This window comes from Macaca mulatta, chromosome 2 (genome assembly GCF_049350105.2).
Source record: "Macaca mulatta isolate MMU2019108-1 chromosome 2, T2T-MMU8v2.0, whole genome shotgun sequence".
Taxonomy (NCBI): Eukaryota; Metazoa; Chordata; class Mammalia; order Primates; family Cercopithecidae; genus Macaca; species Macaca mulatta.
In genome coordinates this window covers 99,151,140-99,178,735 of record NC_133407.1, presented here as the reverse complement: position 1 = coordinate 99,178,735, position 27,596 = coordinate 99,151,140, and the positions used below count along the sequence as shown (strand labels likewise).

Below are 27,596 nucleotides of genomic sequence, written 5' to 3'. Positions count from 1 at the left end.
AAGGTTGCAGTGAGCTAAGGTGCAGGTGTCTGGTGATAGTTGGGCAAAGAAGATTGTAAGTTATTTGTGCAGGAGGGCTGTGTCTCCTGGACCATGAAGAAAAACTGATTTGTAGTTTATCTGATGTCTGCTTTTGCTTTCCCTCAGCCCTGCCAGCCTGACTTCGGTTCCTAATTAGGACTTCACAGATATGATAGCTACTAGCCACGGGTGACTATGGAGTACTTGAAATGTGGCTAGAGTGACTGAGGAATTGAACCTTTATTTTTTATTTTTATTTTTACTTTTTGTTGACCGAGTCTCACTCTGTCACCCAGGCTGGAGTGCAGCGGTGTGATCTTGGCTCACTGCAACCTCCGCCTCCTGGGTTCAAGTGATTCTTCTGCCTCAGCCTCCTGAGTAGCTGGGACTACAGGTCACCACACCCAGCTATTTTTTTTTTTTTTTGAGACAGAGTTTTGCTTTTTCACCTAGGCTACAGTGCAGTTGCGGAATCTCGGCTCACTGCAACCTCTGTCTTCTGGTTTCAAGTGATTCTCCTGCCTTAGCCTCCCGAGTAGCTGGGATTACAGGTGCCTACCACCACGCCCAGCTAATTTTTGTATTTTTTAGTAGAGACAGGGTTTCACCACATTGGCCAGGCTATTCTTTGAACTCCCAACCTCGTGATCCGCCCACACTGGCCTCCCAAAGTGCTGGGATTACAAGTGTGAGCCACTGCGCCTGGCCTTGAACCTTTAATTGTATTTAAATTAAAATGTAAATAGCTATGTGTGGTTACCACATTGGACAGAATATTCCAGATAGAATAGTAATAATAGCCAGATAGAATAGTAACTGTCACAGAGCTAATTGCTGTGCTTCATTTTATTATTATTATTATTATTATTATTATTATTATTATTATTATTGAGATGGGGCTTTACTCTGTCACCCAGGCTGGAGCACAGTGGCGTAGTCATGGTTCACCACAGCCTTGACCTCCAGGGCTCAAGTGATCTTCAGCCTCAGTCTCCCAAATAGCTGGAACTACAGGTGCATGCCACCATGTTTGGCTACTTTTTAAATTTTCATTTTGTAGAGATGGGGTCTCACTGTGTTGCCTAGGTTGGTATGGAACTCCTAAGCTCAAGCAATCCTCCCAGCCTGGCCTTTAAAGTTTTGGGATTACAGAGGTGAGCCACTGTACCTGGCCTGGTGTGCTTTTAGCTATAAGTAACAGAAAGCCTAACTTAAACAATAAGGATATGTACTGGCTCACCCTGTTGTTTGGCAAACCCAGCAGCTCCTACCTGCATCCTCTTCCCTAGCCACCCACCTTTATGGAGCCACATACTTATTTTTCTAGATACCTATTTCTGACTAGTGAAATGCAGAGAAGTCTACTTGGGGCTTTGGGAAAGTTTTCCTGTTTTACAAAAGAGATATGTGGTACCAGGAAGCCAGTGGTTGCAGGGACCCCTTCCTTCTTCCTGTCTTTAATGTGATGCCTGGAGTTAAAGCAACCTTCGACCTTGAGGGGACAAGCATGAGGGCAATAAAGCCAGTGTGCTTAGGATGGTGTTACAGAGAAATAAAGAGCTGTACTCTTACTCCCTTACTTCTGATTCTATAAGAATGTTATAAATAAATTTTCAGTGCTGCAAGGAAATAGCACTGGAACATAAATTTAATTTTCTCAGCAAGGCAATTTTTACTTCTATAGAAGGATGCGACTCATGAATGGAGTAATGATGAGAGCACACCTGGACAGGGGAGGGGAAGGGGTTCTTATTCCTGTCTCAGGTAGCCCCTACTGTTGTGTCGTTCCTGTATTGGCTAGGGTTGGACGGTACAGTCTAAGTTAATTCCAGTTGGCTATTTTAAAGAGAGCAGGAGTATGAACCAGAGTGGTGGGGTGAGCAGTTTGGCAGGGAAGACAGTTATGGAACAGGTAACTAAAGGTGACTGAGGTCAGAGCAGGTGACCAGGGGTGACTCAGGTCAAAGCAGGTAACTAGGATGAGTCAGGATGGAGCAGGTGACCAGGGGAACAGATGTGAACTACTGATTAAAACTATGAGGAAGTTAAACTTTAAAATGGAGGACAAAGAACTGAACATACTGACACACTGATTCTTTGAAGAGAAATTTAGAACTCATTATATCCAATAAGAAAATTACACACACCCCGACTCCTCATTTGCAGCCAAAGGCATCCTAACTGATGCGCTCATATAAGTAGAAGTCCAGAGATAGAGATAGGGCAGGCCTGAGGGTTCTCCCCAAATTGATGGCTCCCGACTATTTTCCTTTATTTCCCTGGGCCCTGTCCTCTCATCCTGTGAGTGTTGGTTTCATCCTTACGCCAGAATCAAAATGCAGCTGAAATGTAGGGCCAAACATTTACACATCTCAGTGTCAGGATTCACAACTTCCCTATGTAATAGAGAGAATCTGTTCTAGAAGCTTATCCAGAATAATGATAAAACACTTTCTCAGAATCCTCCAATAAACATCTTTTTAAGTTTCAGGGGCCAGAATTGTGCCCTACACTCAATACTGAACCAGTTTCTCTCAGGGAGATAAATTTGCTCAACAACCCCTTAGGAAATAAGGGCAGAGTCAGCTTCCCTTAAGTCTAAGGAGCTTGGGGAAGAGAGGCAGATAACAGAAACAAAACTGGGACTCAGTAAGGAAGGAGAGGCCACTTCAAAGGTCTCAAGAATGGTTCATTGTAGACAAATGGGTAGAGTGTCAGAGCTTCCTAAATTACACATATCATTAATTATTACTAAGGGTCAACTTTCAAGTATCTGCCATAAAAGTTTAACCTGTTTTTAGTTTTTTACAAGAATATTTCCTGGCACCATGTTGTCATTATAATCTAATGAAATCTCCTTAGCCATTTATTGGTAAAGCATTTTAAGAGAATTTATTTCCTGAGCTTATTATAGTTTGTGTACCATATAGTTGAATGATGGCTGTCCAGTGTCCAGGTCAGAGTCCATTCTTTCCCCTGCTATTAGCAATATTGCAAGAACGTGAGCTAAAATGGGCCTGGCATATTGTCGTCTAGTGGTTAATTATTAAAAACAAAACAAACAACTCTTCTAGGATTGGGTGTATTTGGAGCTTCACAAAAGAGGACATTCATATGGCCAATAAAAGGCACACAACATTATTAGTCATCAGGAAAATGCTAATTAAAACCACAATAAGATACCACAGTGGCTAAAATTAAAAAGACTGATAGTACCCAGAATTGACAAATGTTGGCAGTTTATATACACAAAACACTGCTTTTGCGAGTATAAATTGGTTCAACCACTTGGAAAACTGGCAGTCTCTACTAAAAGTAAATAACATATCTTCCCTGTGACCCAGCAGGTTCACTCCTGGGAAGAAAGGCAGACAAATAACTCACTGAAAGACATACATAGGATCATTTATAACAGATTATTCACAGTTATCTCAAACCAGAAACAATTCAAGTGCCCATCAACGGAATGGGTAAGTAAATTGTGGTATAGTCATAAAATCAAACACTACACAGCAATAAGAGAAAGGAGTTACTGATGTATACAACAATATAGTTGAGTCTCACATGGATAATCTTTAAGGAAAGAGGGATCCCACTGTGTTATTATGGGGTTCAAGAACAGGTGACACTCATTTATAGTTTACAGATCAGAATAGTGGTGAAGAAGGTGGGTTTAGACTAGGAATGGACAAGAGGGAACCTTCTGGAGACCTGGGAATGTTCTATATATTCACCCAGGTGGGAGTTATATGGGTATAAAAATCAGAACTGAACACCGAAGAGTAGTGCATGTTACACACATTATACTATGTTTTGCCTCAATAAAAATGTTAAAAACAATTGGGCCCATCAAGATAATGGGATATGACAGACCTCTACTGTATGTCTTTGTTAATATTGCACGGTAATTGTTGCTGTATGTTTTTGACCATTTGACTGTAACCCCAAATACGCTTATTGCATAATATAGTTTTTTTATGGTCATATAAATTATACTTTGAATACTGCAAACCTACCTGCCTGTGATGGCTGCTGGGGGATATTTTAACTGTCATCTTGTCAGTGGGCCCAGGGTCTTAGGGTGTCTCTGTAAGTAATTAGTTTCTTGGCTGCTCCTGAATGTGCATGTAAATCAGTACTACTACAAAACCAGGGAAACTTTGATATCCTGCCATCTTTTGGGTATCATGTTGTAACATAGTGTGTGTAACGAAAATCAGCAATGTTTCTTTTTTTTTTTTTTGAGACAGAATCTCGCTCTGTCGCCCAGGCTGGAGTGCAGTGGCCGGATCTCAGCTCACTGCAAGCTCCGCCTCCCGGGTTTACGCCATTCTCCTGTCTCAGCCTCCCGAGTAGGTGGGACTACAGGTGTCCGCCACCACGCCCGGCTAATTTTTTGTATTTTTTAGTAGAGACGGGGTTTCACCAGGTTAGCCAGGATGGTCTCGATCTCCTGACCTTGTGATCCACCCGTCTCAGCCTCCCAAAGTACTGGGATTACAGGCTTGAGCCACCGCGCCCGGCCAAAAATCAGTAATGTTTCTGTCAAACTTGGAGTACAAATAGAAGTCCAGAACATATTCGTTTACATTGGTGTTTCTTTCTTTTTTTTCCTTTCTGGGTTTTTATTTTCTTTTTACTTAAAACAAATTTTAACTGTGGTTAAAAAACCACAAAACATAATTTGCCATCTTAATGCTTTTTAAGTGTACAGTTCAGTAGTGTTAAGTACATTCATATTGTGCAAACGATTTCTGGAACTTTTTCATTTGGAATACTGAAACTCCATATTCATTAGACAACAACTTCCCATTTCTCCTTCCTTGCAGTCCCTGGTAACCACAGTTCTACTTTCTGTTTCTATGAAATTGACTAAGTAGCTCATATAAGTAGAATCGTAAAATACTTGTTTTTTGGTCACTGGCTTATTTCACTTAGCGTAATGCCCAGAAGGTTCATCCATGTTGTATCTTGTGTCAGGATTTCCTTCCGTTCTAAGGTTAAATAATATTCCATTGTATGTATATGCCACATTTTGTTTATACATTCATCAGTAGATATTTTGTTTACTTTTAACACCCTTTCCTCCATCCCTCAATTTCCTCTAGGGTAGTGTTACTCAAGTATTTTTTCATTATAGCTCCTTCCAACCTTTTGACACTTTTAACTAATCTAGCTTCCCACACCCCATGAAATTTAAATACCAGGGATAATCTGTATATCCTTTTTTTTGTATTGTATGTATATCTGTGCTTTGTACATGAAAATAATAAACATTTTTACTCCCCAATAACCCATTTTCTTTCCTTTGGGGGCAATATTGCCCCATTGAGAATGCATGCTATAGGGAAAACCAATTCCAGATTAATACATATAGAGGTAGCACCAAGTTTACTAAATACTTGGTAATGAAAGAAATGGTACTTGGAGAAAATCTTAAACTCTCCCTTCTCTGCTCCCACCAAACTTCCAACATCTCCTGCCCTCCCTTAAACAGATAAATACACAAGAAGAAAGAAAGAAGTTCACCTCTTGATCTTTCCTGGTCCTCGTATGGACATGACCTCTTTTTTAGGGGGGAGACTGGTTCTCTGTGTCTCCTGCCTCCTCCTTCCCCTGCTGCTGTTGCTGAAACACTTTAATGGGTTGATGATGCCATATTTAGCTCATAACGTATATTGTCCTACAGAATATATTTCTTTTTTTCCCATTTCAAGAAAAAAAATACAGAATATATTTCTATTTGGTTCATCTTTGACAGTTTTAAGGTATCCATTCAAGGCTTTTGTGTATTTCCCAAATTTGTGTGCTTTATAGAGCGTATACTTTGCCCCATTAGATGCAGTGGTATCGCAATAGTTATCCTCAGGGAGCTAGGCTGTGTGTATGTGTGCGCGTGTGTGTATATATTTGTATAAAAGAAAATCCAATATTACATGCATTTGGCTGGGCACAGTGGCTCACACTTGTGATCCCAGCGCTTTGGGAGGCCAAGGTGGACAGGTCATTTGAGGTCAGGAGTTCGAGACAAGCCTGGCCAACGTGGTGAAACTCCAGCTCTACTAAAAATAAAAAAATTAGCCAGGCGTGGTGGCGTCCATCTGTAATCCCAGCTACTTGGGAGGCTGAGGCAGGAGAATCTTTTGAACCTGGAAGGTGGAAGCTGCAGTGAGCCAAGTTTGCACTGCTGCACTCTAGCCTGGGTAACAGAGCAAGACTCTGTCTCTTAAAAAAAAACAAAAAACAAAAACAAAAAGACATACGTTTATATTTGAAACCAAAGCCCCTGTTTCTATAATGCAAAGTAAAGTTTGGCTAAAAGCCTTGGAGTTGATTTCTTCTGCCCTCCACTCTCACGCCCATGAAATGCATCAGGAACTCTTATTGGCTGCTCATTCTGCATTCATTTTACATTGGCCCATTTCTCTCCATCTTGCCTGCAGCCAGGATGATCCGGAAGTATCAATTGGATCTTGTTTTTTAAATTTTATCTTGCTTTTTGAGACAGAGTCTTGCTCTGTCACCCAGGCTGGAATGTAGTGGCACAATCTTGGCTCACTGCAACCTCTGCCTCCTGGGTTCAAGCAATTCTCCTGCCTCAGTCTCCCGAGTAGCTGGGATTACGGGCACGTGCCACCACGCCTGGCTAATGTGTATTTTTAAAGTACAGACGGAATTTCACCAAGTTGGCCAGGCTGGTCTTGAACTCCTGACCTTGTGATCTGTCCGCCTTGGCCTCCCAAAGTGCTAGGATTACAGATATGAGCCACTGTGCCAGGCCTAATTGGATCTTGTTAATCCCTAACCTAAAACCCTCTAGTGCTTTACTGTTCAATACGGTAGCCACTAGCCATATGTGACTATGTCTAGCAAAGTTAATTAAAATTAAGTTAGATTTGAAATTGAGTTCTTCATTTGTACTAGCCATATTTTCAAATGTACAGTAGCCATGTGTGGCTAGTGGCTTCTGTATTGTATAGTATAAAATTGAACATTAGCATTATCATAGAAAGTTGTCATAGACAATGCTGCTTTCCCAGTTGCATTTAGATGAATTCCAAGAACTTCTGATGGCCTTCAAGATCCATCATCTACTTACTGCAGCAATCACCTACTCTTTCAGCTTCACTTTTGCATCCTGCTCACCTGGCAGTTCTCGAACTGTGAAGCTCAGAGCTTTTGCATGTGCTGTTTCCATGGCCTGGACACCTACTCTCCTCTTCACTGGGCTAAGTGCTCACTATTTAGATCTTGTCTTAAATGTCAATTCCAACAGACTTGCCTTGATCCCTGCGATCTAAGCTGTGATCTCCTGTTACAGGCTTTCTTATACCCTATACTTTTTCTTCATAAGAAGAAAAATATTTTAAGTGTCATATTTGTGTGATTATTGATTTACTTAATGTTCATCTCCCTAACAGACAGTAAACTTCTGGAATGTGGGGATAGTGGCCATCCTTTCACCATCAGACTACTGATCCCCAGCATAGTGCCCAGCACAGGGTAGATGCTATATGAACAATAGGACTGCGGTGTGCTGAAAGTTCAGATCCAGTGGGAAGGCACATATGTGTCGGGTGTATGAAAATGAAAAACTGTTCTTTATCACTGTAGGATGACTGTAGTTACCAATAACATATAGTTCAAATAGCTAGAAGGAGGATATTGAACATTCCAAACACAAAGAAATAATAAATGAGATGATGGATATACTACATACCCTGATCTGATCACTATACATTATATGTATCGAAACATCACTATGAATATGTACATTATTAATATGTCAATTTAAGAAATAAAATAGGTAAGCCAGGCACGGTGGCTCATGCCTGTAATCCGAGGACTTTGGGAGGCCAAGGCGGGCAGATCACGAGGTCAGGAGATTGAGACCATCCTGGCTAACACAGTGAAACCCTGTCTCTACTAAAAATACAAAAAATTAGCCGGGCGTAGTGGCAGGCGCCTGTACTCCCAGCTACTTGGGAGGCTGAGGCAGGAGAATGGCGTGAACCCGGGAGGCGGAGCTTGCAGTCAGCGGAGATCGGGCCACTGCACTCCAGCCTGGGCGACAGAGACAGACTCCTTCTCAAAAAAACAAAAACAAACAAACAAAAAATAAAATAAAATAGGCCCGGCGTGGTGGCTCACGCCTGTAATCCCAGCACTTTGGGAGGCTGAGGCGGGTGGATCACCTGAAGTCAGGAGTTTGAGACCAGCCTGGCCAACATGGTGAAACCCTGTCTCTACTAAAAATACAAAAATTAGCTGGGTGTGGTGGCAGGCACCTGTAATACCAGCTACTAGGGAGACTGAGGGAAGAGAATGGCTTGAACCCGTGAGGCAGAGGTTGCAGTGAGCCGAGATCGTGCCATTGCACTCCAGCCTGGGTGACGAGTGAAAACTCCATCTCAAAACAAACAAATAAATAAATAAATAAATAATCTAGAAAAATATTGCCAGGAGCTGGCGGTGGGTGATTGGGGGTGTTCTATATCATGACTGTGGTTGTGGTTACATGACTGTAAATTTGTTAAATGAATTAACACTTAAAACGGGTGAATTTTATCATATGTAAATTGTACCTCAATAAAATTTATTAAAAAAGAAGAAGAAGAAGAAACCAGCTGGATGCAGTGGCTCATGTCTGTAATCCCAGCACTTTGGAAGACCGAGGGATCATCTGAGCGATCATCTGAGCTCAGGAGTTCACGTCCAGTGTGGCCAACATGGTGAAAACCCTTTACTAAAAACATAAAAATTAGCTTGGCATGGTGGCGTGCGCTTGTAATCCGAGCTACTCAGGAGGCTGAGGCAGGAGACTTTCTTGAACGTGGGAGACGGAGTTTCCTGTGAGCCAAAATTGCACCATTGCACTGCAACCTGGGAGACAGAGTGAGACACCGTCTCAAAAAAAAAGGACCCAAAAGAGACCCCACATATTGGGGAGGGAGATAATTCCTTATGGAGTTTACTTTTTGGTGTCATAATGACTTTTAGGCTACAAATTTTACAAAACCAGTTCGGAGCTGGGCTAGTCAACTGGTTTTAGAAATACCATCTTTGGTGTGCATGTAGTTGGGTGTAATTGAGGCTGTAAATAAAGGAGGAATAACTTAAAGTTGACGGGCAAAAGGGATAAGTTGCACTGATAATGCCCTAGGTTTAGTGTAGGCCACTTGTCTGGGCTTTGGTCGGTGGGGACAGGATGGTGAGACAGCTGAGGGGGGTTGTGGCAAGGTGTTCTGGTCTTGTCCTATTTAAATGCCCTGGGTAGGGAAGACTTGGGCGCAGCACCTCATACTTTTCCAGGGGCTTTATGAAAGATTTTGGGTGAGTTTCTTAAAAAAGTTCCTGTTCTTCTCTTCCCACATTTGTACCCCTTTCCCCAAGAAGAAGAAAAAAAAAAAAAAAAGCAAACACACACATTGAAGTCCCCAGGATGTATTCTGACTTTGGATTTTTATCCTTTACTGTCTGTGGCACCCTTCCTGTGGGGAAGAGGAAAGAGTCACTTTTAAGAGAGAAAGAGAAGAGAGGAGAGAAAGAAAGAGAAAGAGAGAAAGCAAGCAAGTAAGAAAGCAAGCAAGCGAGCAAGCAGTCAAGAAAGGAAGATAAAAAGATAGAAGGAAAAGGACAGCCACGGTGGCTCAAGCCTGTAATCCTAGTACTTTGGGATACTGAGGTGGGCGGATCACTTGAGGTCAGGAGTTCGAGACCAGCCTGGCCAACATGGGGAAAGCCCATTTCTACTAAAAATACAAAGTTAGCCGGGCGTAGTAAAGCACGCCTGTAATCCCAGCTACTCAGGAAGCTGAGGCAGGAGAATGGCTTGAACCCGAGGGGTGGAGTTTGCAGTGAACCGAGATCACGCCACTGCACTCCAGCCTGGGCGACAGAGTGAGACTCCATCTCACACAAAAAAAAGAGATACTCTTTCTAGCTTCATCTTGGATCTATTGCTACTGCCAGCATTCCAGAGTTAATCTTGGATCACTGACTGCTTTTGGGCTCTTTTGGCAACCCTAAACAAAAAAAGCAAGCAAGCAAACAAAAAACCCCAAAAAATAAAATTAAAAAAGTAAACACATTTGTTTTCAAGAATTCAAGTAGTACCCAGATAATGGATGAAGGGAAAGCCATCCTCTCTGCCCATTTCAGTAATAACTCCCCCATATGCCATCCGTGTTGCCAGTCTGCTCTTTGCTCTAATCCTGTACGTCACTTACAGAACTTCATGTGTATATGTATACACAATGAGTCATAAAAACCACAACCACTTGGATCTGCTCTGTTTCAGACTTCCTTGTTTCAAAATCTACGCAGTGCATTTGCATTTTTCTTGCATCTTCTTCCTCATGTGTAGCTCAGCAGCCTGTGACAGCTTCCAACAGCTAGAGTTTGAATTCTCATAGAGACATAGTGAAAACTTCTGAAAGCCAGCCAGGCAGCTGTGTAACTGTCCTTAAGTATTTTGTAGCTTTTACACCATTAACGAAACTGAAAGTGCAGGGTGGAGTGCTCAGTGCCAAGCCAAAATATCACATACCCTAGTGATTTTACTGGGTGCTGATCTTTTAACCTCTGTCTTGGCCCTTCAGAGTGTAGTTTAGCTCTTAAAGTGAGGCCACCTAGGTTGGAATTCTCACATTACCAATTTCAGTGTGACTGTGGCAAGTGGGAAGTGACTTAACCTGTCTTTGCTTCACTTCCCCTATGTGCAAAATAGAGACACGGTCACGCTGACCTTATAGCACCTTTTTTTTTTTTTTTGACAGTCTCACTCTGTTGTCTAGGCTGGAGTGCAGTGGCTTGATCTCAGCTCACTACAATCTGGGCTTAAGCAATTCTTGTGTCTCGGCTTCCTGAGTAGCTGGGGCTATAGGCATGTGCCACCATGCCTGGCTAATTTTTGTATTTTTAGTAGAGACAGGAGTTTTACCATGTTGGCCAGGCTGGTCTCGAACTCCTGACCTCAGGTAATCTGCCTGCCTTGGCCTCCCAAAGTGTTGGGATTACAGGTGTGAGCCACTGTGCCTGGCCGAGGCTTCTTATAAGAATGAAAAGATATAGTGATGTAAAGCACATGGTAGGTACTTAGGAGATATTAGCTATGAAGAGTATTGTCATTGTGGTAAATTATTACCACTTTTATTTAATAATTTCATCTTGTAAATAAATCGTCAGTTGGTCAGTTTTTTTTTTTTTAAAGGACCCAACAACTGAGCCATCTGTATTCTGTTATAGAGATATAAAGCGTTCTTACATGTAATGAGAATGTAACTCTCAATGAATCTTATTAGGAAGAAAAAAGCCTTCCGTATGGTTGGCATTCCTCCTTTCACCTTTGATGTGATTGTATCAAGAAAAAGCAGAAACATAGGTGGGTAAATACATTTGTTGTTTGCCCACATAACATTAAGAGCTGACTGTTGGTTTCTAGAGGAGTATGAAAAATAATCTTGAAATGAAGAGTTTTTTTTTGTATTTGTAAATACAGTGGAAACATCTTGTGTTTGAATTCTTCAGTTAAACACTTAAAGTCTGTTTGATAACATTTATGGTCTGATTAATAAGGGGGTACATTGTAGAGTGATTGGAAATTCAGAAAAACAAGGAGGAAAATGAAAATTCTGCCAAATCCCAATGGTTTGGCTTTTAACATTGTGGCATAGTTTCAATACATTTTATGTATTTAAAACAATTTGGGATTATATGCCTTTTCCACCCTATAGGCCTATGTTTTTCATTTACTAACTTGCTCTGTCATTAAATGTTCTTTTACAATATGCCTTTTCAGCCCTATAGACCTGTATTTTTCATTTACTAACTTACTCTGTCATTAAATGTTCTTTTACAACACAACTTTTTTTTTTTTTTCAGATGGAGTTTGCTCTTGTCACCCAGGCTGGAGGACAGTGACATGACCTTGGCTCACTGCAACCTCTGCCTCCTGGGTTCAAGCAATTCTCCTGTCTCAGTCTCCCGAGAAGCTGAGATTACAGGTGCTCACCACTATGCCTGGCTAATTTCTGCAGTTTTAGTAAAGATGGGGTTTCACCATGTTGGCCATGCTGGTCTCGAACTCCTGACCTCAGGTGATCCGTCCACCTCAGGTGATCGGACCCCCAAAGTGCTGGGATTACAGGCATGAGCCACCGCACTGGGCCTTTTACAAAATGATTTTATTTTATTTTATTTTTTTGGAGATGGAGTCTCACTGTCACCCAGACTGGAATGTAGTGGTGTGGTCTTGGCTCACTGCAATCTCTCCCTCCTGGGTTCAAGCGATTCTCCTGCCTTAGCCTCCCGAGTAACTGGTATTACAGGTGTGTGCCTCCATACCTGTCTGATTTTTGTATTTTTAGAAGACATGGGGTTTCACCATGTTGGCCAGGCTGGACTCGAACTCCTGACCTCAGGTGGTCTGCTCGCCTCAGCCTCCCAAAGTGCTGGGATTATAGGCGTGAGCCACCGCGCCCAGCCACAACATGATTTTAAAAATAACTATGTGGTGTTCTAACATATGGATCTTCTATAACTGATTTAACCCCATCATATATTATGGAACATTTAGAGTTATTTCCGCGTTTTCGAGGTGGTGAACGTCCATGAGGCTAAACCCATTTATGATGTATTCTATTTCCCCTGTAAGTACTGTCCTCAACATTTTGTGTCATTTAAAAAATTATTTTCCAATGATATTTTGTTGTTCAATTTTTGATTTACTTATGTACTAGTGAGGGTTATCCTATTTACCCACTTTTCATATATTTAGTATCAATTACTTGGTGTTTCTTTGTGAATTGTTTTTTAGCACTCTTACACATTTTGGTGAGAATGTTGGTCTTGCAGTGGAAAGCTATTTATAAAGGAGGGATATGAACTCTTTGTCAGTTATTACAATAATTTTCTTGTTTCAGTTGTTTGACCATGACCAGCTTAAAGAATATTTATTGGACAAATGGTCGACAATATTTGAAAGAAATCTTTATTCCCTAGTACATCAGTTCTTTACGTTGTTTTTCATGTTCTTCTTAGTCATTTCTGTGTAAATAGTAGCCATACAATTTAGAGATTACTAAATGAAAAGGATAGGTAGAGTTTTGTGTTCTGACTTAAGAGTCATGTGTCTCATTCTGTTAAAGCTCTGCCTAAGAAATGGAGTACAGTTCAAAAACCCCATTCCCAAGAAGTCAAAGTTTAAAATAAATCACCACTTATGTGTGCTTGGGTCTGTTTCCCCCTCTGACCCCTTACCAGGATTTGAAATGATAAACTTAATAATTACTATCTATCCAAGAATTGTGTTGGTCATCCAGACACCTAATAAATTTTATGACCCCATAGGTACATGTCATCTGTGAATACCCGAAACTGTCCACATATTTAAGACCTACCCTACCCTACCAATTTGCTTTTCCCTCTGCTATCTTGAGAGGAAGCAATCCTAAAGGACCTCTCCTCTGACCCCCACTTTTTCCCTGTCTCCGTGGCAGCTGCTTCTTAAGGTCTTCCTGGGCGCTCTCCTCTCCTGCCTTTGTTCAGCACACTTACCAAGGCCCCCCATGTGGTCAGGGCTGCCAGGCAGTTCTCTCCAACCACCCAGGGCACACTGGAGAAAATCAGTAACGTGCGTCTTCTGTGGGTCTGGCAATTCAAACTGTTATACCAGATATTTAAGTACTCCTTATGTTCGAGGCCATGTGGCTAAAAAAATAAACAAAATAGGGGTATGGCCTGAAAGAGGAAAATGCCCTTGGGGGACACAAACAAGTAGGCAGGCAATGGCTGTCTCAGGACAAATATTTCAAGGCTTATTTTATAGTGTTTTAAGAAAGGAGGGGGACAGGAGAGACAGAGGTTATGGTTCTGTGTCCTAGCCTCTTGTATATTGGGGCCTTCGTCTCCCCTCCGTGTCCCATCTTCTCAGAGAGTGGAAGTACTATCCGCTGAGTTTTGTTTTTACCAGTACGTGATGTGGTACAGTGGTCAAGAGCAGAAACTAGGAATTAGTCAGATCTGGGGTCAGAAATGGGAAATGCCATTAGCAGATTTTTAGGTAAGTGACTTGAACCTCTGAGCCTCAGTTTCCTCATCTGAACAGTAGGGACAATGCCTTCCTGTGGGCTATGGTGATGGGTAAATGAGATTAATAATAATGCCAGTTACAGGGATAGCACTCACTACCTACCAGGTTTATGTTGTCTCATGCATGGAAGCAGCCTCCTCCAGATCATTAATGCTGAATAAATGGAATTGGTCTGACCACCCTTGAGAATAGAAAAGAACTGACAAAGAAATGGTCTTGTCAGACACTCTGCCTGGTTTCCTGGTGGTGAGAGGCGTTGCCAAGATGTGCCCTTCGAAGGTAGGTGGGGCCATAGTGAACAAACTCCTCCAGATTTCAGCAAGGCAGACAGGAAGGTGAACATGCCCAGCACGGGTCTGGCAGCAAGCCTCTCCCCCGTTTCCCCACAGGATGGACCTGACTGCTTATGCTGAGCTGCTGAAAGAATCCGGCAACCAGGTTCTTAAGAATGGGAACTTCTCTTTGGCTATCAGAAAGTACGATGAAGCCATCCAGATTCTCCTGCAGTTATACCAGTGGGGGTAAGTGTTTGCACTTTCACCTCATCTTTTCTTTTTCAGTACATGGAGACTCTGTTCCTTATGTTTTCTTTTCATTTCTTATCATTCCACCTTGTTTCTGTTTTCTTTCTCCCTCACTTCCTATTTATCTTCTCTGCATTGTCAGCTTAAAAACTGAATGGGGATTGTGTAAGAAGGGAAATAGAAAGTGAAACACAGAGGACTGTTGATAAAACTTCCCCTTCTGGCTGGCTAGGTGTCAGATTTAACGGTATGGCTGAAGTCCTCGAACAAACCTCCTCGTCATTCACTTCATCTTCTTTATTATCTATGCCATTTACTCCCTGGCCACAGTGCACACCCCGCTGGGCACTAAGGTCCACTTTCTCTTTCCCTGCCCCTTCAGCTTCTTGTAGATCTGTTCTCCAACATTGTAGTATCACAACATGCTTAAGCATTGCTGAGGAACCTAAAGAGCTCCTTCTGTTTATGTAGGCTGTAGCTGTCAATACAATATGTGAGAACTTAAAACTGATGAAAAAAATATGTATTTATTTAAAAATATCAGCTGGGCGCGGTGGCTCACACCTGTAATCCCAGTACTTTGGGAGGCTGAGGCGGGCAGATCATGAGGTCAGGAGATCCAGACCATCCTGGCTAACAGGGTGAAACCGTGTCTCTATTAAAATACAGAAAATTAACCGGGTGTGGTGGCGGGCTCCTGTAGTCCCATCTGCTCCGGAGGCTGAGGCAGAAGAATGGCGTGAACCCGGGAGGTGGAACTTGCAGTGAGCCGAGATCCCGCCACTGCACTCCAGCCTGGGTGACAGAGCGAGACTCCATCTCAAAAAAAAAAAAAAAAAATTCAATACATTTGCCAGGTACAGTGGCTCACACCTGTAATCCCAGCACTTTGGAAGGCCGAGGTGGTCAGATCACCTGACTTCAGGAGTTCAAGACCAGCCTGGCCAATATGGTGAAACCCCATCTCTACTAAAAATACAAAATTAGCCGGGCGTAGTGGCGCACACCTGTAATCCCAGCTACTCGGGAGGCTGAGGCAGGAGAGTCACTTGATCATGGGAGGCAGATGTTACAGTGAGCCGAGGTGTGCCATTGCATTCCAGCCTCAGTGACAAGAGTGAAACTCTGTCTCAAAAATAATAATAAAAAAAAATCAGTAAATCTATCACATGTTGTATTTTTAAAGTATATTTTCCAAAACAAAAACTTGCACATTTCTGTAAATCTCCTTCTTAATGTCTTGTCTCCATAAAAGACAGCTGGCTTCTTACATCTGTATTCAGTCTGTTGCAATATCACATGTCATATAGCTTCTGGAAAACTCCCTGTGTGAGTGTGAGGGAATGAGTATGAACAAGGCGCATGGTGTCTTACTTATTGTATTAGTTTCCTGTTGCTGCTATAACAAGTTAACCACCAATTTAGGGCTTAAAGCCTAAATAAATTTGTATTACAAATTTATTCGCTTGCAGTTTTGAAGGTCAGGAGTTCTAAATGAGTCTAATGGGGCTAAAACCAATGTGTTAGCAGGGCTGGTTCTTTGTGGAGGCTCTGAGGGCCTTCCTTGCCTTTCTCAGTTTTGAGTGGCAGTGTGTATTCTTTGGCTTGTGGCCCCTTCCTTTATCTTCAAAGCTTACCATTCCAGTCTCTGCTTCTGTCATCACCTTGCCTTCTTCTCAGCTGTGCTCATGTCTCTCTCTGTCTCTCGTTCACAGGGACCCTTGTGATTTTATCATAATTCAGGACAATCTCTTATTCCTAAAATCCTTAAATTGATCATATCTGCTCATTGTTTGTTAATTACAGAAGTTTGTTTTTTCCATAAAAAGAACAGTATTTGGGGGCTATTATTCAGCTTACCATGACTGTGTAAGTATTTTCACCTTGTGGATCACCTGCAGTGACCTTAAAGGTCCCCAGAAGTTCCCAGATCATCCTTTTGGAACAGCTGCAGTAGAGCAAGCAGAGGTTGGCATCTGTAGGGTGCACACAACCTAAACTTGTGCTAGGAAATGACACCAAATTAAATTACTGAAACACGGCTCCACCTCCCACTCCCATCTCCTTGATGTCTACACTCTAGTTGAGCTTGAGTTGAGTGTAATTGGCTTGTGTCTGCAGTTTCTGCAGTTCTGCCTCGTCTTGGTACATACCAGAATTGCGTCAGAGCTAGGTCTAGAGATCCTCGATCAAGGCAAACATTTAGCTTTCTTAGAAGGAGGTAGAATTGTATAGTGGTTATGGTTGTAGACTGACCCCACACTATGTGTGTTCAAAGCTCAGCTCCACCACTTACTGTGTGACCCCTACTGGGACTTCTGCCTGGACTGTCATATTGCCTTTTATGGGGCCTTTCTGACACTGTTCCCCTTGCCCATTGCCTGCTTCTGGCATTCCTGCCACAGCTAGCTAACGCTGAGACTCAGGTGCACGTGATTTACAGCATACTTGCAGGAGAAAGGGGACTGAGGGAGTCAGGATGGCACAATGGAAGGCTCTAAGCAGGAATGGTGTCTAAACCAAGCAAGAGTCACCTGATCCTATGGGCAGCTCTGGATCATGAATCGTACTGCAGAGCTGGTTCCACTTTGAGGCAAGGAGGTTAACCTTTTGATTCTTGTATCAGTCAGTCACTGGTTTTAGGCTGTCTGGCTCCTGGCAGTCATCCTAGGGAGTGGGGCTATATTAGTCTGCTTGCGCTGCCATAACAAAATAGCACAGACTGAGTGGCTTAAACAACAGAAATTTATTTCTCAAAGTTCTACAGGTTGGGAAGTCCAAGATCAAGCTGCTCCCTGTGAGGGCTGTCTTCCTGGCATGTAGACGTTTGCCTTCTCACTGTGTTACCTGCAAAGAGGGAGAGAGCAAGCTGTCTAGTGTCTCTTCTTATTCCATCATGAGGACTCCACCCTCAGGACCTCATCTAAACATAATTACCTCCCAATGGCCTCCCATGTTCAAATATTGTCACATTGAGGGTTAGGGCTTCAACACAGGGATTTTTTTTTTGGCAGTTGGGGGCAGGGGAAGTTCAGTCCATAGTGTGGGTGTAACCTCCTGGGGAGAGGGTAGCTCTCATTAGGCTGAGGATAAATCTCTGGAGAACAGGGTGCAGAGAACTTCTATTTGCAGCCAACAGACACTGCAGCTGGGAATGGCTGCACTGGCCAGAGTGTCTGGGATGGACACCATGGCATCTCTTACACTTGTGGTCACAGCTCCCTTGCTGATCCCTCACTGCCTGACCCACTGCCTCCTGTGTGCTTCTGGGGCCTCATCCCTTCACCTAGAGGGAATGGTGTGCCACCGAAGAAGCCAGACACAAAACATTGAGGGTGGGGACAGTAATGGAGATGATTTTTCCTTTGTTTATTAATATTTTTATGCTTATCTGCATTGTCTATAGTGATTTTTGTATTATTCTACAGCGATTTGTATTACTTTTACAATTAAGATTTTTTTTTTTTCCTTTTTTGAGACGGAGTCTTGCTCTGTTGCCAGGCTGCAGTGCAGTGGTGCAATCTTGGCTCACCAAAGCCTCCGCCTCCTGGGTTCAAGCGATTCTCCTGCCTCAGCCTCCCAAGTAGCTGGGACTACAGGTGCGCCCCACCACACCCAGATAATTTTTTGTATTTTGGTAGAGATGGGGTTTCACCATGTTGGCCAGCATGGTCTCAAACTCCTTGCCTTGGCCTCAGCCTCCCAAAGTGCTGGGATTACAGGCATGAGCCACTGCGCCTGGCCTATTTAATATCTTAATTGTGTAATCCCAGCACCTTGGGAAGCTGAGGCAGGCAGATCACAAGGTCAGGAGTTTGAGACCATCCTGGCCAACATGGTGAAACCCCATCTCTACTAGAAATACAAAAATTAGCTGAGTGTGGTGGTGCATGCCTGTTGTCCCAGCTACTTGGGAGACTGAGGCAGGAGAATCGCTTGAACCCAGGAGGCGGAGATTGCAGTGAGCCAAGATTGCACCACTGCACACCAGCCTGGGAGACAGAGCGAGACTCTGTCTCAAAGATATTAAATAAAAAAGAAGTCATAAGGCTTGCTTTTTTTATTTGTGTGTCTTATATTCCACTGGTAGCTGGGCTTCTCTTGATATATTGTGGTTTGCTTTGAATTTTTGTTCTTCTCCTGGCCTGGTTGCAGCATTAACTTGCAGCTATGTTACCTGTAGGCCAAGGCCAGAGCCATCCCTGCCCTGCTACGCTTTAAAGGGCCCTCCTTTGGCCACCTTCCAGCTGTGCCCCTCCTCACAGGCAGGAGTCTGTGGGGCCAGGGCTGTACTCACCCAGAGTTCTTGCCTCCCCTTTGGTCTACACTGTGGGTACCAAGACTATAGAATTCCCTGCTTTATAGGCCCTACTCCCAGGGCCTGCACAGGCCTCTTACCTGCAGCGCATTCTTCTGAGGGCTGGCATTGGAGATGAAATGAATAAGCGTGGAGATCAATGAGAGATGAAATCAACATGTTGAGAACGATTGTCTTTAAAACATGGGAGCAGAGTATTTGGGAGTGAGGAAGGACAGATTTATATATTGTAAATGTTCCAGGCTTTTTTGAGGTCTGGGAGACTCATCTGATAAACATGAATGAGTCATTTCCTACTGAAACCCGCTTCCTGATGGCAGCAGCCTGCATCGAATTGGGGGGACTTAAAGGACTGTTTTCTGTATTTGCAGAACCATGACAGACCACCGGTTTGTTCTTACAGGGTTCCCCCGAGGGACTTGGCTGTGCTGCTGTGCAATAAATCAAACGCATTTTTCAGCCTTGGGAAGTGGAATGAGGCATTTGTTGCTGCCAAGGAATGTCTCCAATGGGATCCAACCTACGTGAAGGTATTGGGTGGGAGGGTGAAGGTGTGGGGAGATGACTTGAGAGTGTTGGGGTAGTGGATGAAGGTATGAAAGGATGAGTGAAGGTGTGGTGGGGCAGTGGCACCCGGGGGTGGCAGCTGCCTTCCTCTTAGCCTGCCTCTTTCCATTCCTTTTAAAAGTGGAAATGCTAGGAGTGCTTCTAGTTCAAATCTCTTCAGACAGATGCCCATGGGGCATGTGATCATTATCTGGAGAAGGGTAAAAACAGGGATCGCCTAGTGTTGAAATGCACTTTGTAGGAATGCACTTGGCCTCATAGTGGATGGAGCACAATGGAAATCACAGAGGAGCTTGTTTTGTTCTGATGTAGTTACACCCAAACTCATAATCTGTTCACCGTTCACGTTCTTTGCTGTTCACAAGTTTCATTTGAGCAAAGCTTTACTTCACATGCAAGCTGGGTGGATGACACAAAACCGATTCTTCAGGAGGCATTTCTTATAGTAGAAACCAGCTCTTTGGAGGGATCTTGGAAATCTGAGAGGTCAGTAAGACCATTTACAGTTGTTAACAAAGGTCAATAAACATCATTTGATTGTTTTTTCATCAAAAATGCCCTGAGTGCCACTCTTCCTGGCATCTTTACTGTTCTTGGTGCCTCAAGGCAGACAAAAGGAGCAGAAGACTCATCCTAGCTCTTGAGTAGTTTGCATTCAATCTGGGGAGAAGAAGAGCATTACAATCAGAGTCCTTAAATTCAATAGCCACTCTGGAGCATCTGAAGCAACACACAATGTGTGACTGCTAGAAACAAAATACAATGGGAAGGGAGTGGTGGAGGTTTGACCTATAGAGTACTTTAAGAGAGGGATTTGGATATTTTACATAATAAGTGACACTGACTCTTAAACTTCTTGTTGGAGGACGAATACTTTAGAACAAGCTTGTCCAACCCCTGGCCCAGGACAGCTTTCAATGTGGCCCAACACAAATTCATAAACTGTCTTAAAACATTGAGTTTTTTTGTGTTTTTTTTTTAAAGCTTGTCAGCTTATCGTTAGTGTTAGTGGATCTTATGTGTAGCCCAAGACAATTCTCCGTCCAGTATGACCCAAGGAAGCCAAAAGATTGGATACCTCCGCTTTAGAATTTATTGACTAGTTTTGAAAATGGGAGTGCATTCCTGGGAAATTTCTTCCCAAAGGTATTTTAGGATATTCCCAATCCTCTCACTGGGACAGTATTAATATTTGGGTTTTGCCCACATCCTGGAAGTGGAGGCTGTGACTGTGGCCCAACGGACTTGATGCTGTTACATCAAGGGGCTTCTTCCTTGATTGGCCAAACCTGCAGCAACCCCTGACAGCACAGCAACCAGGGCCACTTCCCAGCTCTTACCCAGAGCTCCTGGGAGTCTCTCTCCATCCTCTCTCCCCTTCCCCGCCACCATTGTCCTCTATAGGGGAGACAAAAAATTTTCCCTCTACCTTCTTTTGGTTCTGTGGCTGAGGCCCTGCAAATTAGATTGACAAGAGACAGATTAACAGGAGAAAAGCATACATATTTCATTAGATGTTAACTTTTATGTGTCAAAGGAATCTTTCTAGAAAAGAAGTAAAGCTCCAAAAAATGTGGACAGGCCTGAGATCTTCTATGATATTTTTAATAAAGAATAATAAATTGTGGGGATGTGACAAGACAAAGGAAAAGAGTTTTAGGTCTCTAGGGGCTGCAAACTGTGGGAAGGTGCATATATGTGGGAAAGTAATGGAAGATAAGGGTTATCTTAGCAAGATTTGTTCAGGCCAGTCTTTGTGCTCAATTTCTCTCTTCTTCATGGCCATAAAACTTCCCTGGGAGAAGAGATTTATGGCAGTCCTCATTTCTTCAGAGTTTCTGCTTTTTAGTCAGTTAAGTGAAGCTCAGGGGAGGCTTCTTTTTGCATCTGTTGAATCTCAGATACCTTCAGCTCAAAATAATCCTTATGCCAAAGTGGCATATTTTAGGGTGGCATATTCTGATCCCCTTCATCTTCCTCAAAACAAACAAACAAACAAACAAACAACAACAACAACAACAACAAAAACAAAACAAAACAAAAAAAATCTTGAATCTGAGGAAGGCAAAGAAATGGGAGATTCTCTACCAGCTTGCCTGTTTAGAAAAAACAAAACACAACTTTTTTTCCCTCCTCTCTTTGTTATTTGAGGTCTTCAGACTTTCAAAATGAAGGTTAAAACAAGTAATTACATAGTCAGAAATTTGGTGTTATGTGAAATTTTAAAGTACTTCCTTTTTTATGAACCCAGTTGGTGGACACCTGTTTTCTTCTTCTTCTTCCTTTTTTTTTTTTGTGACAGGGTCTTGCTTTGTCACCCAGGCTGGAGCCTCACCTCATGGGCTCATGTGATCTTTCTCCCTCCGCCTGTGAAATAGCTGGGACTACAAGCTTGCACCACCATGTCCAGCTAATTAAAAAAAATTTTTTTTTTTGTAGAGACAGGGTCTCACTATGTTTCCCAGACTGGTCTTGAGCTCCTAGGCTCAAGCAATCCTCCTGCCTTGGCCTCCCAAAGTGCTGGAATTACAGGCCTGAATCACTGCACCCGACCTTCTGTCATCTTAGACAGAAAATTGTTTTGGTAGATCCCTGATGCTGATTCAGGTGATCAATGTGAGGTAGGCAATTGCATTTTATTCCCATTTGAGAGTCATATTATTTGTATATAGGCAAAACTAGACCATTTTCTTCTATTGATCATTGTAATTTTCTTCTTTCTGTAGAAATCAAATATTTATTTGGACTCTTGTGAATATCACTTATAATGTAGAACTCAGAAAATCTCAGTGTTTGTCATTACAATTTGTTTTCTTATGCACCCAGTAGAAATTGTGTTTACTTTGAAAGGGACAGGAAAAACACCTTTGTTTTCATATCAGTCTCATTCTTTTCCTGAACACCAATCAAAAGACTGTTTTCATTCTTCTGTTCTGGCCCAAGCTGTGACTTGAAGTATGAATAAATAAATAAGGCCAGGTGCAGTGGCTCACTTGAACTGCACCCTGGCCTCATAATCTGAGCAGTTTGGGAGGCCGAGGCAGGAAGATTGCTTGAGGCCAGGAGTTCAAGACCAGTTTGGGCAATATAGCAAGACTTTGTCTCTACCAAAAATGGAAAAGTTATCTGGGCATGGTGGTGCACACCTGTAGTCCTAGCTACTTGGGAGGCTAGGATGAGAGGCTAGTTTGAGCCCAGGAGTTAGAGGGTAGCAGTGAGCCAGGATCATGCCACTACACTCCAGCCTAGGTGATAGGGCAAGATCCTGTCTCAATCAGTCAATCAGTCAATAACAAACCAACCAACCAGAGATGTAACTGGAAGCAGACCTGCTTTCTTCTCTCTGTGTCATATGTTAGATGCTATATAAGTCATGGATTTGAAAGTGATTCTTTTCTTGGCAGTTAAATGACAGAGCAATGTGGCACAGAATATAATGTGGAAACCCTGTATCCAGTGTTGGTTAGAAATCCCTGTTTACATAGAAGTAAGACAGGATATGAGTCTGTTGCCCAGGCTGGAGTTCAGTAGCACGACTGTAGCTCACTGCAGCCTCGATCTTCTGGGCTCAAGCAATCCTCTCACCTCAGCCTCCTGAGTAGCTGGGACTACAAGGTACATGCCACTATGCCCAGCTAATTTTTCTTTTCTTTTTAGTAGAGACAAGGTCTCACTATGTTGCCCATGCTGGCCTGCAACTCCTGAGCTCAAGCGATCCTCCTGCCTTGATCTTTCAAAGTGTTAGGATTACAGGCATGAGCCACTGTGCCCAGTCAGACGTGAGAGTTTTAGAGTTGGATTTCCCATGTTGCCAATCTTGTTTTTTCTTTCACCAGCAGGTTAAAGGAGATGTGATACATGACAGTTTTGCTTTTTATCATGTTCCAGGGATACTACCGAGCTGGTTATTCCTTGCTGAGGTTACACCAGTCTTATGAAGCCGCTCGCATGTTTTTTGAGGGTCTGCGACTTGTGCAGAGAAGCCAAGACCAGGCACCAGTTGCTGATTTCCTTGTTGGAGTCTTCACCACTATGAGCAGTAAGTTGGAACTGGGGAAACTTTTTGTAAAGTCCTTGCTATTTTATTCGAACAGCTCCTGGGGACTCAGGCTCATGAGGAGATAATTTCTGGGTGTTTCTTTGTGGCTGATTTATGTAGTTTAATGAAACTAGTTCACACATTAGAAAGCATTTTGGACGATTCGGTGGCTTCTGCCTTTGTAAAAACAATAAGGTACTTTTTGCATAAATAACTAAAAGCTTTGGGTGTTTGGTTTCATTTTTTTTTTTTTTTTTTTGAGATGGAGTCTCACTTAGTCTCCAGGCTGGAGTACAGTGACGCAATCTTGGCTCACTGCAGCCTCCGCCTCCCGGGTTCAAGTGATCCTCCTGCCTCAGCCTCCTGAGTGGCTGGGACTACAGGCACACGCCACCACACCCAGCTAATTTTTTGTATTTTTAGTAGAGATGGGATTTCGCCATATTGGCCAGGATGGCCTTGATCTCTTGACCTCATGATCCGCCCGCCTTGGCCTCCCAAAGTGCCAGGATTACAGGTGTGAGCCACCCTGCCCGGCTGGTTTCAGACTTCTTAAGTGTTTTGTGTTGCTATTCATAGGGATTTCCGTATTTATACTACTCTCCTGATGTGACTTTTGCTGTTTCCTGTGATTTTTCTTTTCCTTTTTTTTTTTGAGATGGAGTTTCACTCTTGTTGCCCAGGCTGGAGTGCAATGGCGTGATCTTTGCTCACTGCAACCTCTGTTTCCCGGGTTCAAAGGAATCTCCTGCCTCAGTATCCTGAGTAGCTGGAATTACAGGCGCCCACCCCCCTGCCTGGCTAACTTTTTGTATTTTTAGGAGAGATGGGGCTTCACCATGTTGGCCAGGCTGGTCTTAAACTCCTGACCTCAGGTAATCCACCTGCCTTGGCCTCCCAAAGTGCTGAGATTATAGGCATAAGCCACCGTGCCTGGTCTTTCCTGTGGTTTTTCACATGTATTTTTCCACTCTATTGAGAAAATATTTGTTTGCTATGAAAATAACCTGGAAGGGCCAATGGAGGGTCCTGTGAAAGCTGATAATGGGTGTTCTGTGTCAGGGTTGTGAAGCTCACTGCCTGGCACTGCAGAATCAGCAGAGGACTCGTGTGTTCAGCCTAGCAGGGAGGGGAACTTTTTGTGTCACTGCATTAAGCTACTACTTTAATGACCTGGCCTAAGACATAGCTTTGTCAGTGGCCTGGATAAGGCAAAACCAGAAACTGGTAAAGCACAGTGTAATAAACTTCACTCCTTGCCAGTGATGGTGCAGTCTAAAGAACTGCCAATACCTAGGCTGTTGTTTTTAAATATGGTGTTTGATCAAATTTAAGTTGCACTAAGATGTGCTGTTAATTTATGCTGTGCCAGTGAGAGACAACATTGATTGTAAGACACATCCTGATTTCAGAGATGTTAGAATATGAAAAATGGCACGTTAGAATTTCTGAAAAATGGTCTTTGTCTTTTAAATGTGGGGAAACCACAGCTGACAATTGATAGACTGTTATCAATCAAACTGTTCCCATTGCAGTTGTGGGAAAGCAATTTTTGTGGTCTGTGGGTGGAATCCCACAGATTTTGACAAGTTCGGTACAGAGAGGGGACCAGAGGAGTAGCAGGCAGTGGGAAGGAGTTAGAGGCAGGTGCAGCCATGTCCCCTAGACACGGAAGTAGAAGGTCTCTTGACAGGTGCTGATGAGTCACAGGTCTTCAGTCAGTCTTTTGCCAACAGTGGTCAGGGCTGGTTTCATTTTCTTCCTAACCTGATGACTTGGCCTGCACTTCCCCATTGCCTTCTCTGCATCTTTTTTTTTTTTTTTTTTTTTTTTTTTGAGACGGAGTCTTGCTCTGTTGTCCAGGCTGGAGTGCAGTGGTGCAATCTAGGCTCACTGCAACCTCGGACTCCCAGGTTCAAGAGATTCTCCTGCCTAAGCCTTCTGAGTAGCTGGGACTACAGGCGTGTGCCACCATGCCCGGCTAATTTTTGTATTTTTAGTAGATCTGGGGTTTCAGTATGTTGGCCAGGCTGGTCTCGAACTCCTGACCTCAGGTGATCCACCTGCCTCGGCTTCCAAAGTGCTGGGATTACAGGCGTGAGCCACTGCACCCAGTTTCTCTGCATCTTTTTTTTTTTTTTTTTTTTTGAGATGGAGTTTCACTCTTTTCCCCCAGGCTGAAGTGCAATGGCACGATCTTTGCTCACTGCAACCTCCAGCTCCTGGGTTCAAGTGATTCTCCTGCCTCAGCGTCCCTAGTAGCTGGTATTACAGGCTCTGCCACCACGCCCAGCTAATTTTTGTTTTTTCAGTAGAGACGGGCTTTCACCCTGTTGGCCAGGCTGGTCTCAAACTCCTGACCTCAGGTGATCTGCCTGCCTTGGCCTCCCAAAGTGCTGGGATTACAGGTGTGAGCCACCGCACCCGGCCGTCTGCATCTTTTAAATGTCACTATTCTGTCAGAAGCCAGGCCAGAGTTATGGGAATTCCAAACAACTGCTTCTTGATGACTGCCCGGGTGGTTTTCATTCTGCCCCCAATCTGAAAGGTGGCAGTTGACAGGACTTCTTAGGACGATGCATCCAATACTTTATTTACCAAAGCACTCCTTTTTGGAAGGTAAAGAAATTGGTGTGGCCCAGTTTCTAAATTTTGAAAAATACATTTATGGGAAACTTCGTATCCTTTCATATGGTATATGTTTGTTTTGATATTTACTTATTTTTTGAAATTAATAACCTTGGAAGAGGTGCCAAGTTATTCTGACTCTTGACCTGTCCCCTCGGACATTCTCATCCATGAATTTGAGAAATGTGGTTGGAGGATCACAAGGTGCAATAGGTCAATAGGCCACCAGGTCAGAAGAATGTGTATTGATGACAACAGTTGGTAGATGTGGGTTCCAGTCTTGTTTCTTGTCATGAACTAACTGCATGATATGCCATGAAACCTATCTTCATTTGTCATAGTTTCTAATGTTTTGGGTAACAATAATATTTGTCACATTTTTCTTAAAGGAAATGAGTATTGTAACTTAAGCTTCCATTTCCTCCTCTGTAAGTGGAGATAATAGGCACTTCCTTAGTGGTTTGTTTGAGGGATTAAATATAAGCATGTATCACTGGGCTTGGTAACTAGAAAGGCAAAGCGAATGTTAATTATGCTGCTTAACTCTTAGGGGATTGATTTTATGACGAACTGGAAATAATGGCCACTTCAATCAATCATAAAGGGCTTCATACTACTTTGAAAATGCCTTTCTTTTGGGTATCTTTAATTTACCATTTATCTATGTGTGAACTTAATTGGAGGACCTTTTCTGAAATGCTGTAGACTTCACCTACATTAAAATCCCTAAATTATGAAACTTTCTTTCAGGTGACTCCATTGTTTTGCAAAGTTTCTTGCCTTGCTTTGATCATATTTTCACAACTGGATTCCCAACAGAAGTGTGGCAATCTGTAATAGAAAAGTTGGCAAAGAAGGGATTATGGCATGTAAGTAAAAGGAGATGGCTCTCTCATGGGGAGAGTACATTCTTGATTAAATGATTTCTTTCCATTGGCATTGAGGGATTGTAATTTATTATTTGTTGATCTTGATGCCAGGATAAATTTTTAACTAGGACATCATTAAAGATGAAAAATCTTTGAGATAGATTAATTAACCAGTTTCCATTTATTTTTTAAAATGGGCAAAGCACTTAGACTGTGGTAACCTCACTCCTTGCTCTGTGTCTCAACTGTCATTAAAGAAATGTAAAGTACAGGTGCTAACGGTAATGTGGAATGAGAAAAACAAAGCTGTGTGTTCATTTTCACAATCATTTTTTATACTGCATTAGCTAGTGTGTGCCCAGATGACCTATCTGGGCTGCTCACAAGGGTTCCCATGTGGTTTTGAGGGACTGCTAACATTTGGATAGTGGCTAAGTGAGGTTGTAGGACCTGAACCCAGGGCCAGGAATCCATGGAATGGAGGAGTGGGTGGACTCTGGAGGCCTGGGCTTCAGTGCCACACAGATGTGTCCTTGAA

General features: G+C 42.9%; 2 protein-coding genes and 1 long non-coding RNA gene across 6 annotated transcripts in view; 2 read left to right on the top strand and 1 right to left on the bottom strand.

Annotated features, from left to right (window-relative positions):
- The window catches only part of LOC144339106 (uncharacterized), a 30,330-nt gene extending 24,052 nt beyond the window's left edge, over nucleotides 1-6,278 (bottom strand). The window contains exon 1 of the mRNA XM_077992049.1: nucleotides 6,055-6,278. The gene's annotated coding sequence lies outside the window, so the exon portion shown is untranslated. The remainder of the gene's footprint in view (nucleotides 1-6,054) is intronic.
- Nucleotides 1-27,596, top strand: part of TRANK1 (tetratricopeptide repeat and ankyrin repeat containing 1) — a 118,739-nt gene that overhangs the window by 24,068 nt on the left and 67,075 nt on the right. The window contains exons 2-6 of one of the 4 annotated variants that reach the window (XM_077992046.1): nucleotides 11,905-12,026; nucleotides 14,503-14,634; nucleotides 19,359-19,485; nucleotides 23,411-23,561; nucleotides 26,940-27,058. In XM_077992046.1, coding sequence (XP_077848172.1) covers nucleotides 14,504-14,634; nucleotides 19,359-19,485; nucleotides 23,411-23,561; nucleotides 26,940-27,058 — 528 coding nt within the window. In that variant the 5' untranslated portion in view covers nucleotides 11,905-12,026; nucleotide 14,503. Of the gene's footprint in view, nucleotides 1-11,904; nucleotides 12,672-14,502; nucleotides 14,635-19,358; nucleotides 19,486-23,410; nucleotides 23,562-26,939; nucleotides 27,059-27,596 lie in introns of all 4 variants that reach the window. The other 3 variants (XM_077992047.1, XM_002808330.4, XM_077992045.1) reach the window with 3 other exon arrangements.
- LOC144339108 (uncharacterized) lies at nucleotides 1,252-9,552 on the top strand. Its single transcript, XR_013413780.1, has 2 exons — nucleotides 1,252-3,925; nucleotides 8,407-9,552. It is a non-coding gene; the product is annotated as an uncharacterized LOC144339108 (long non-coding RNA).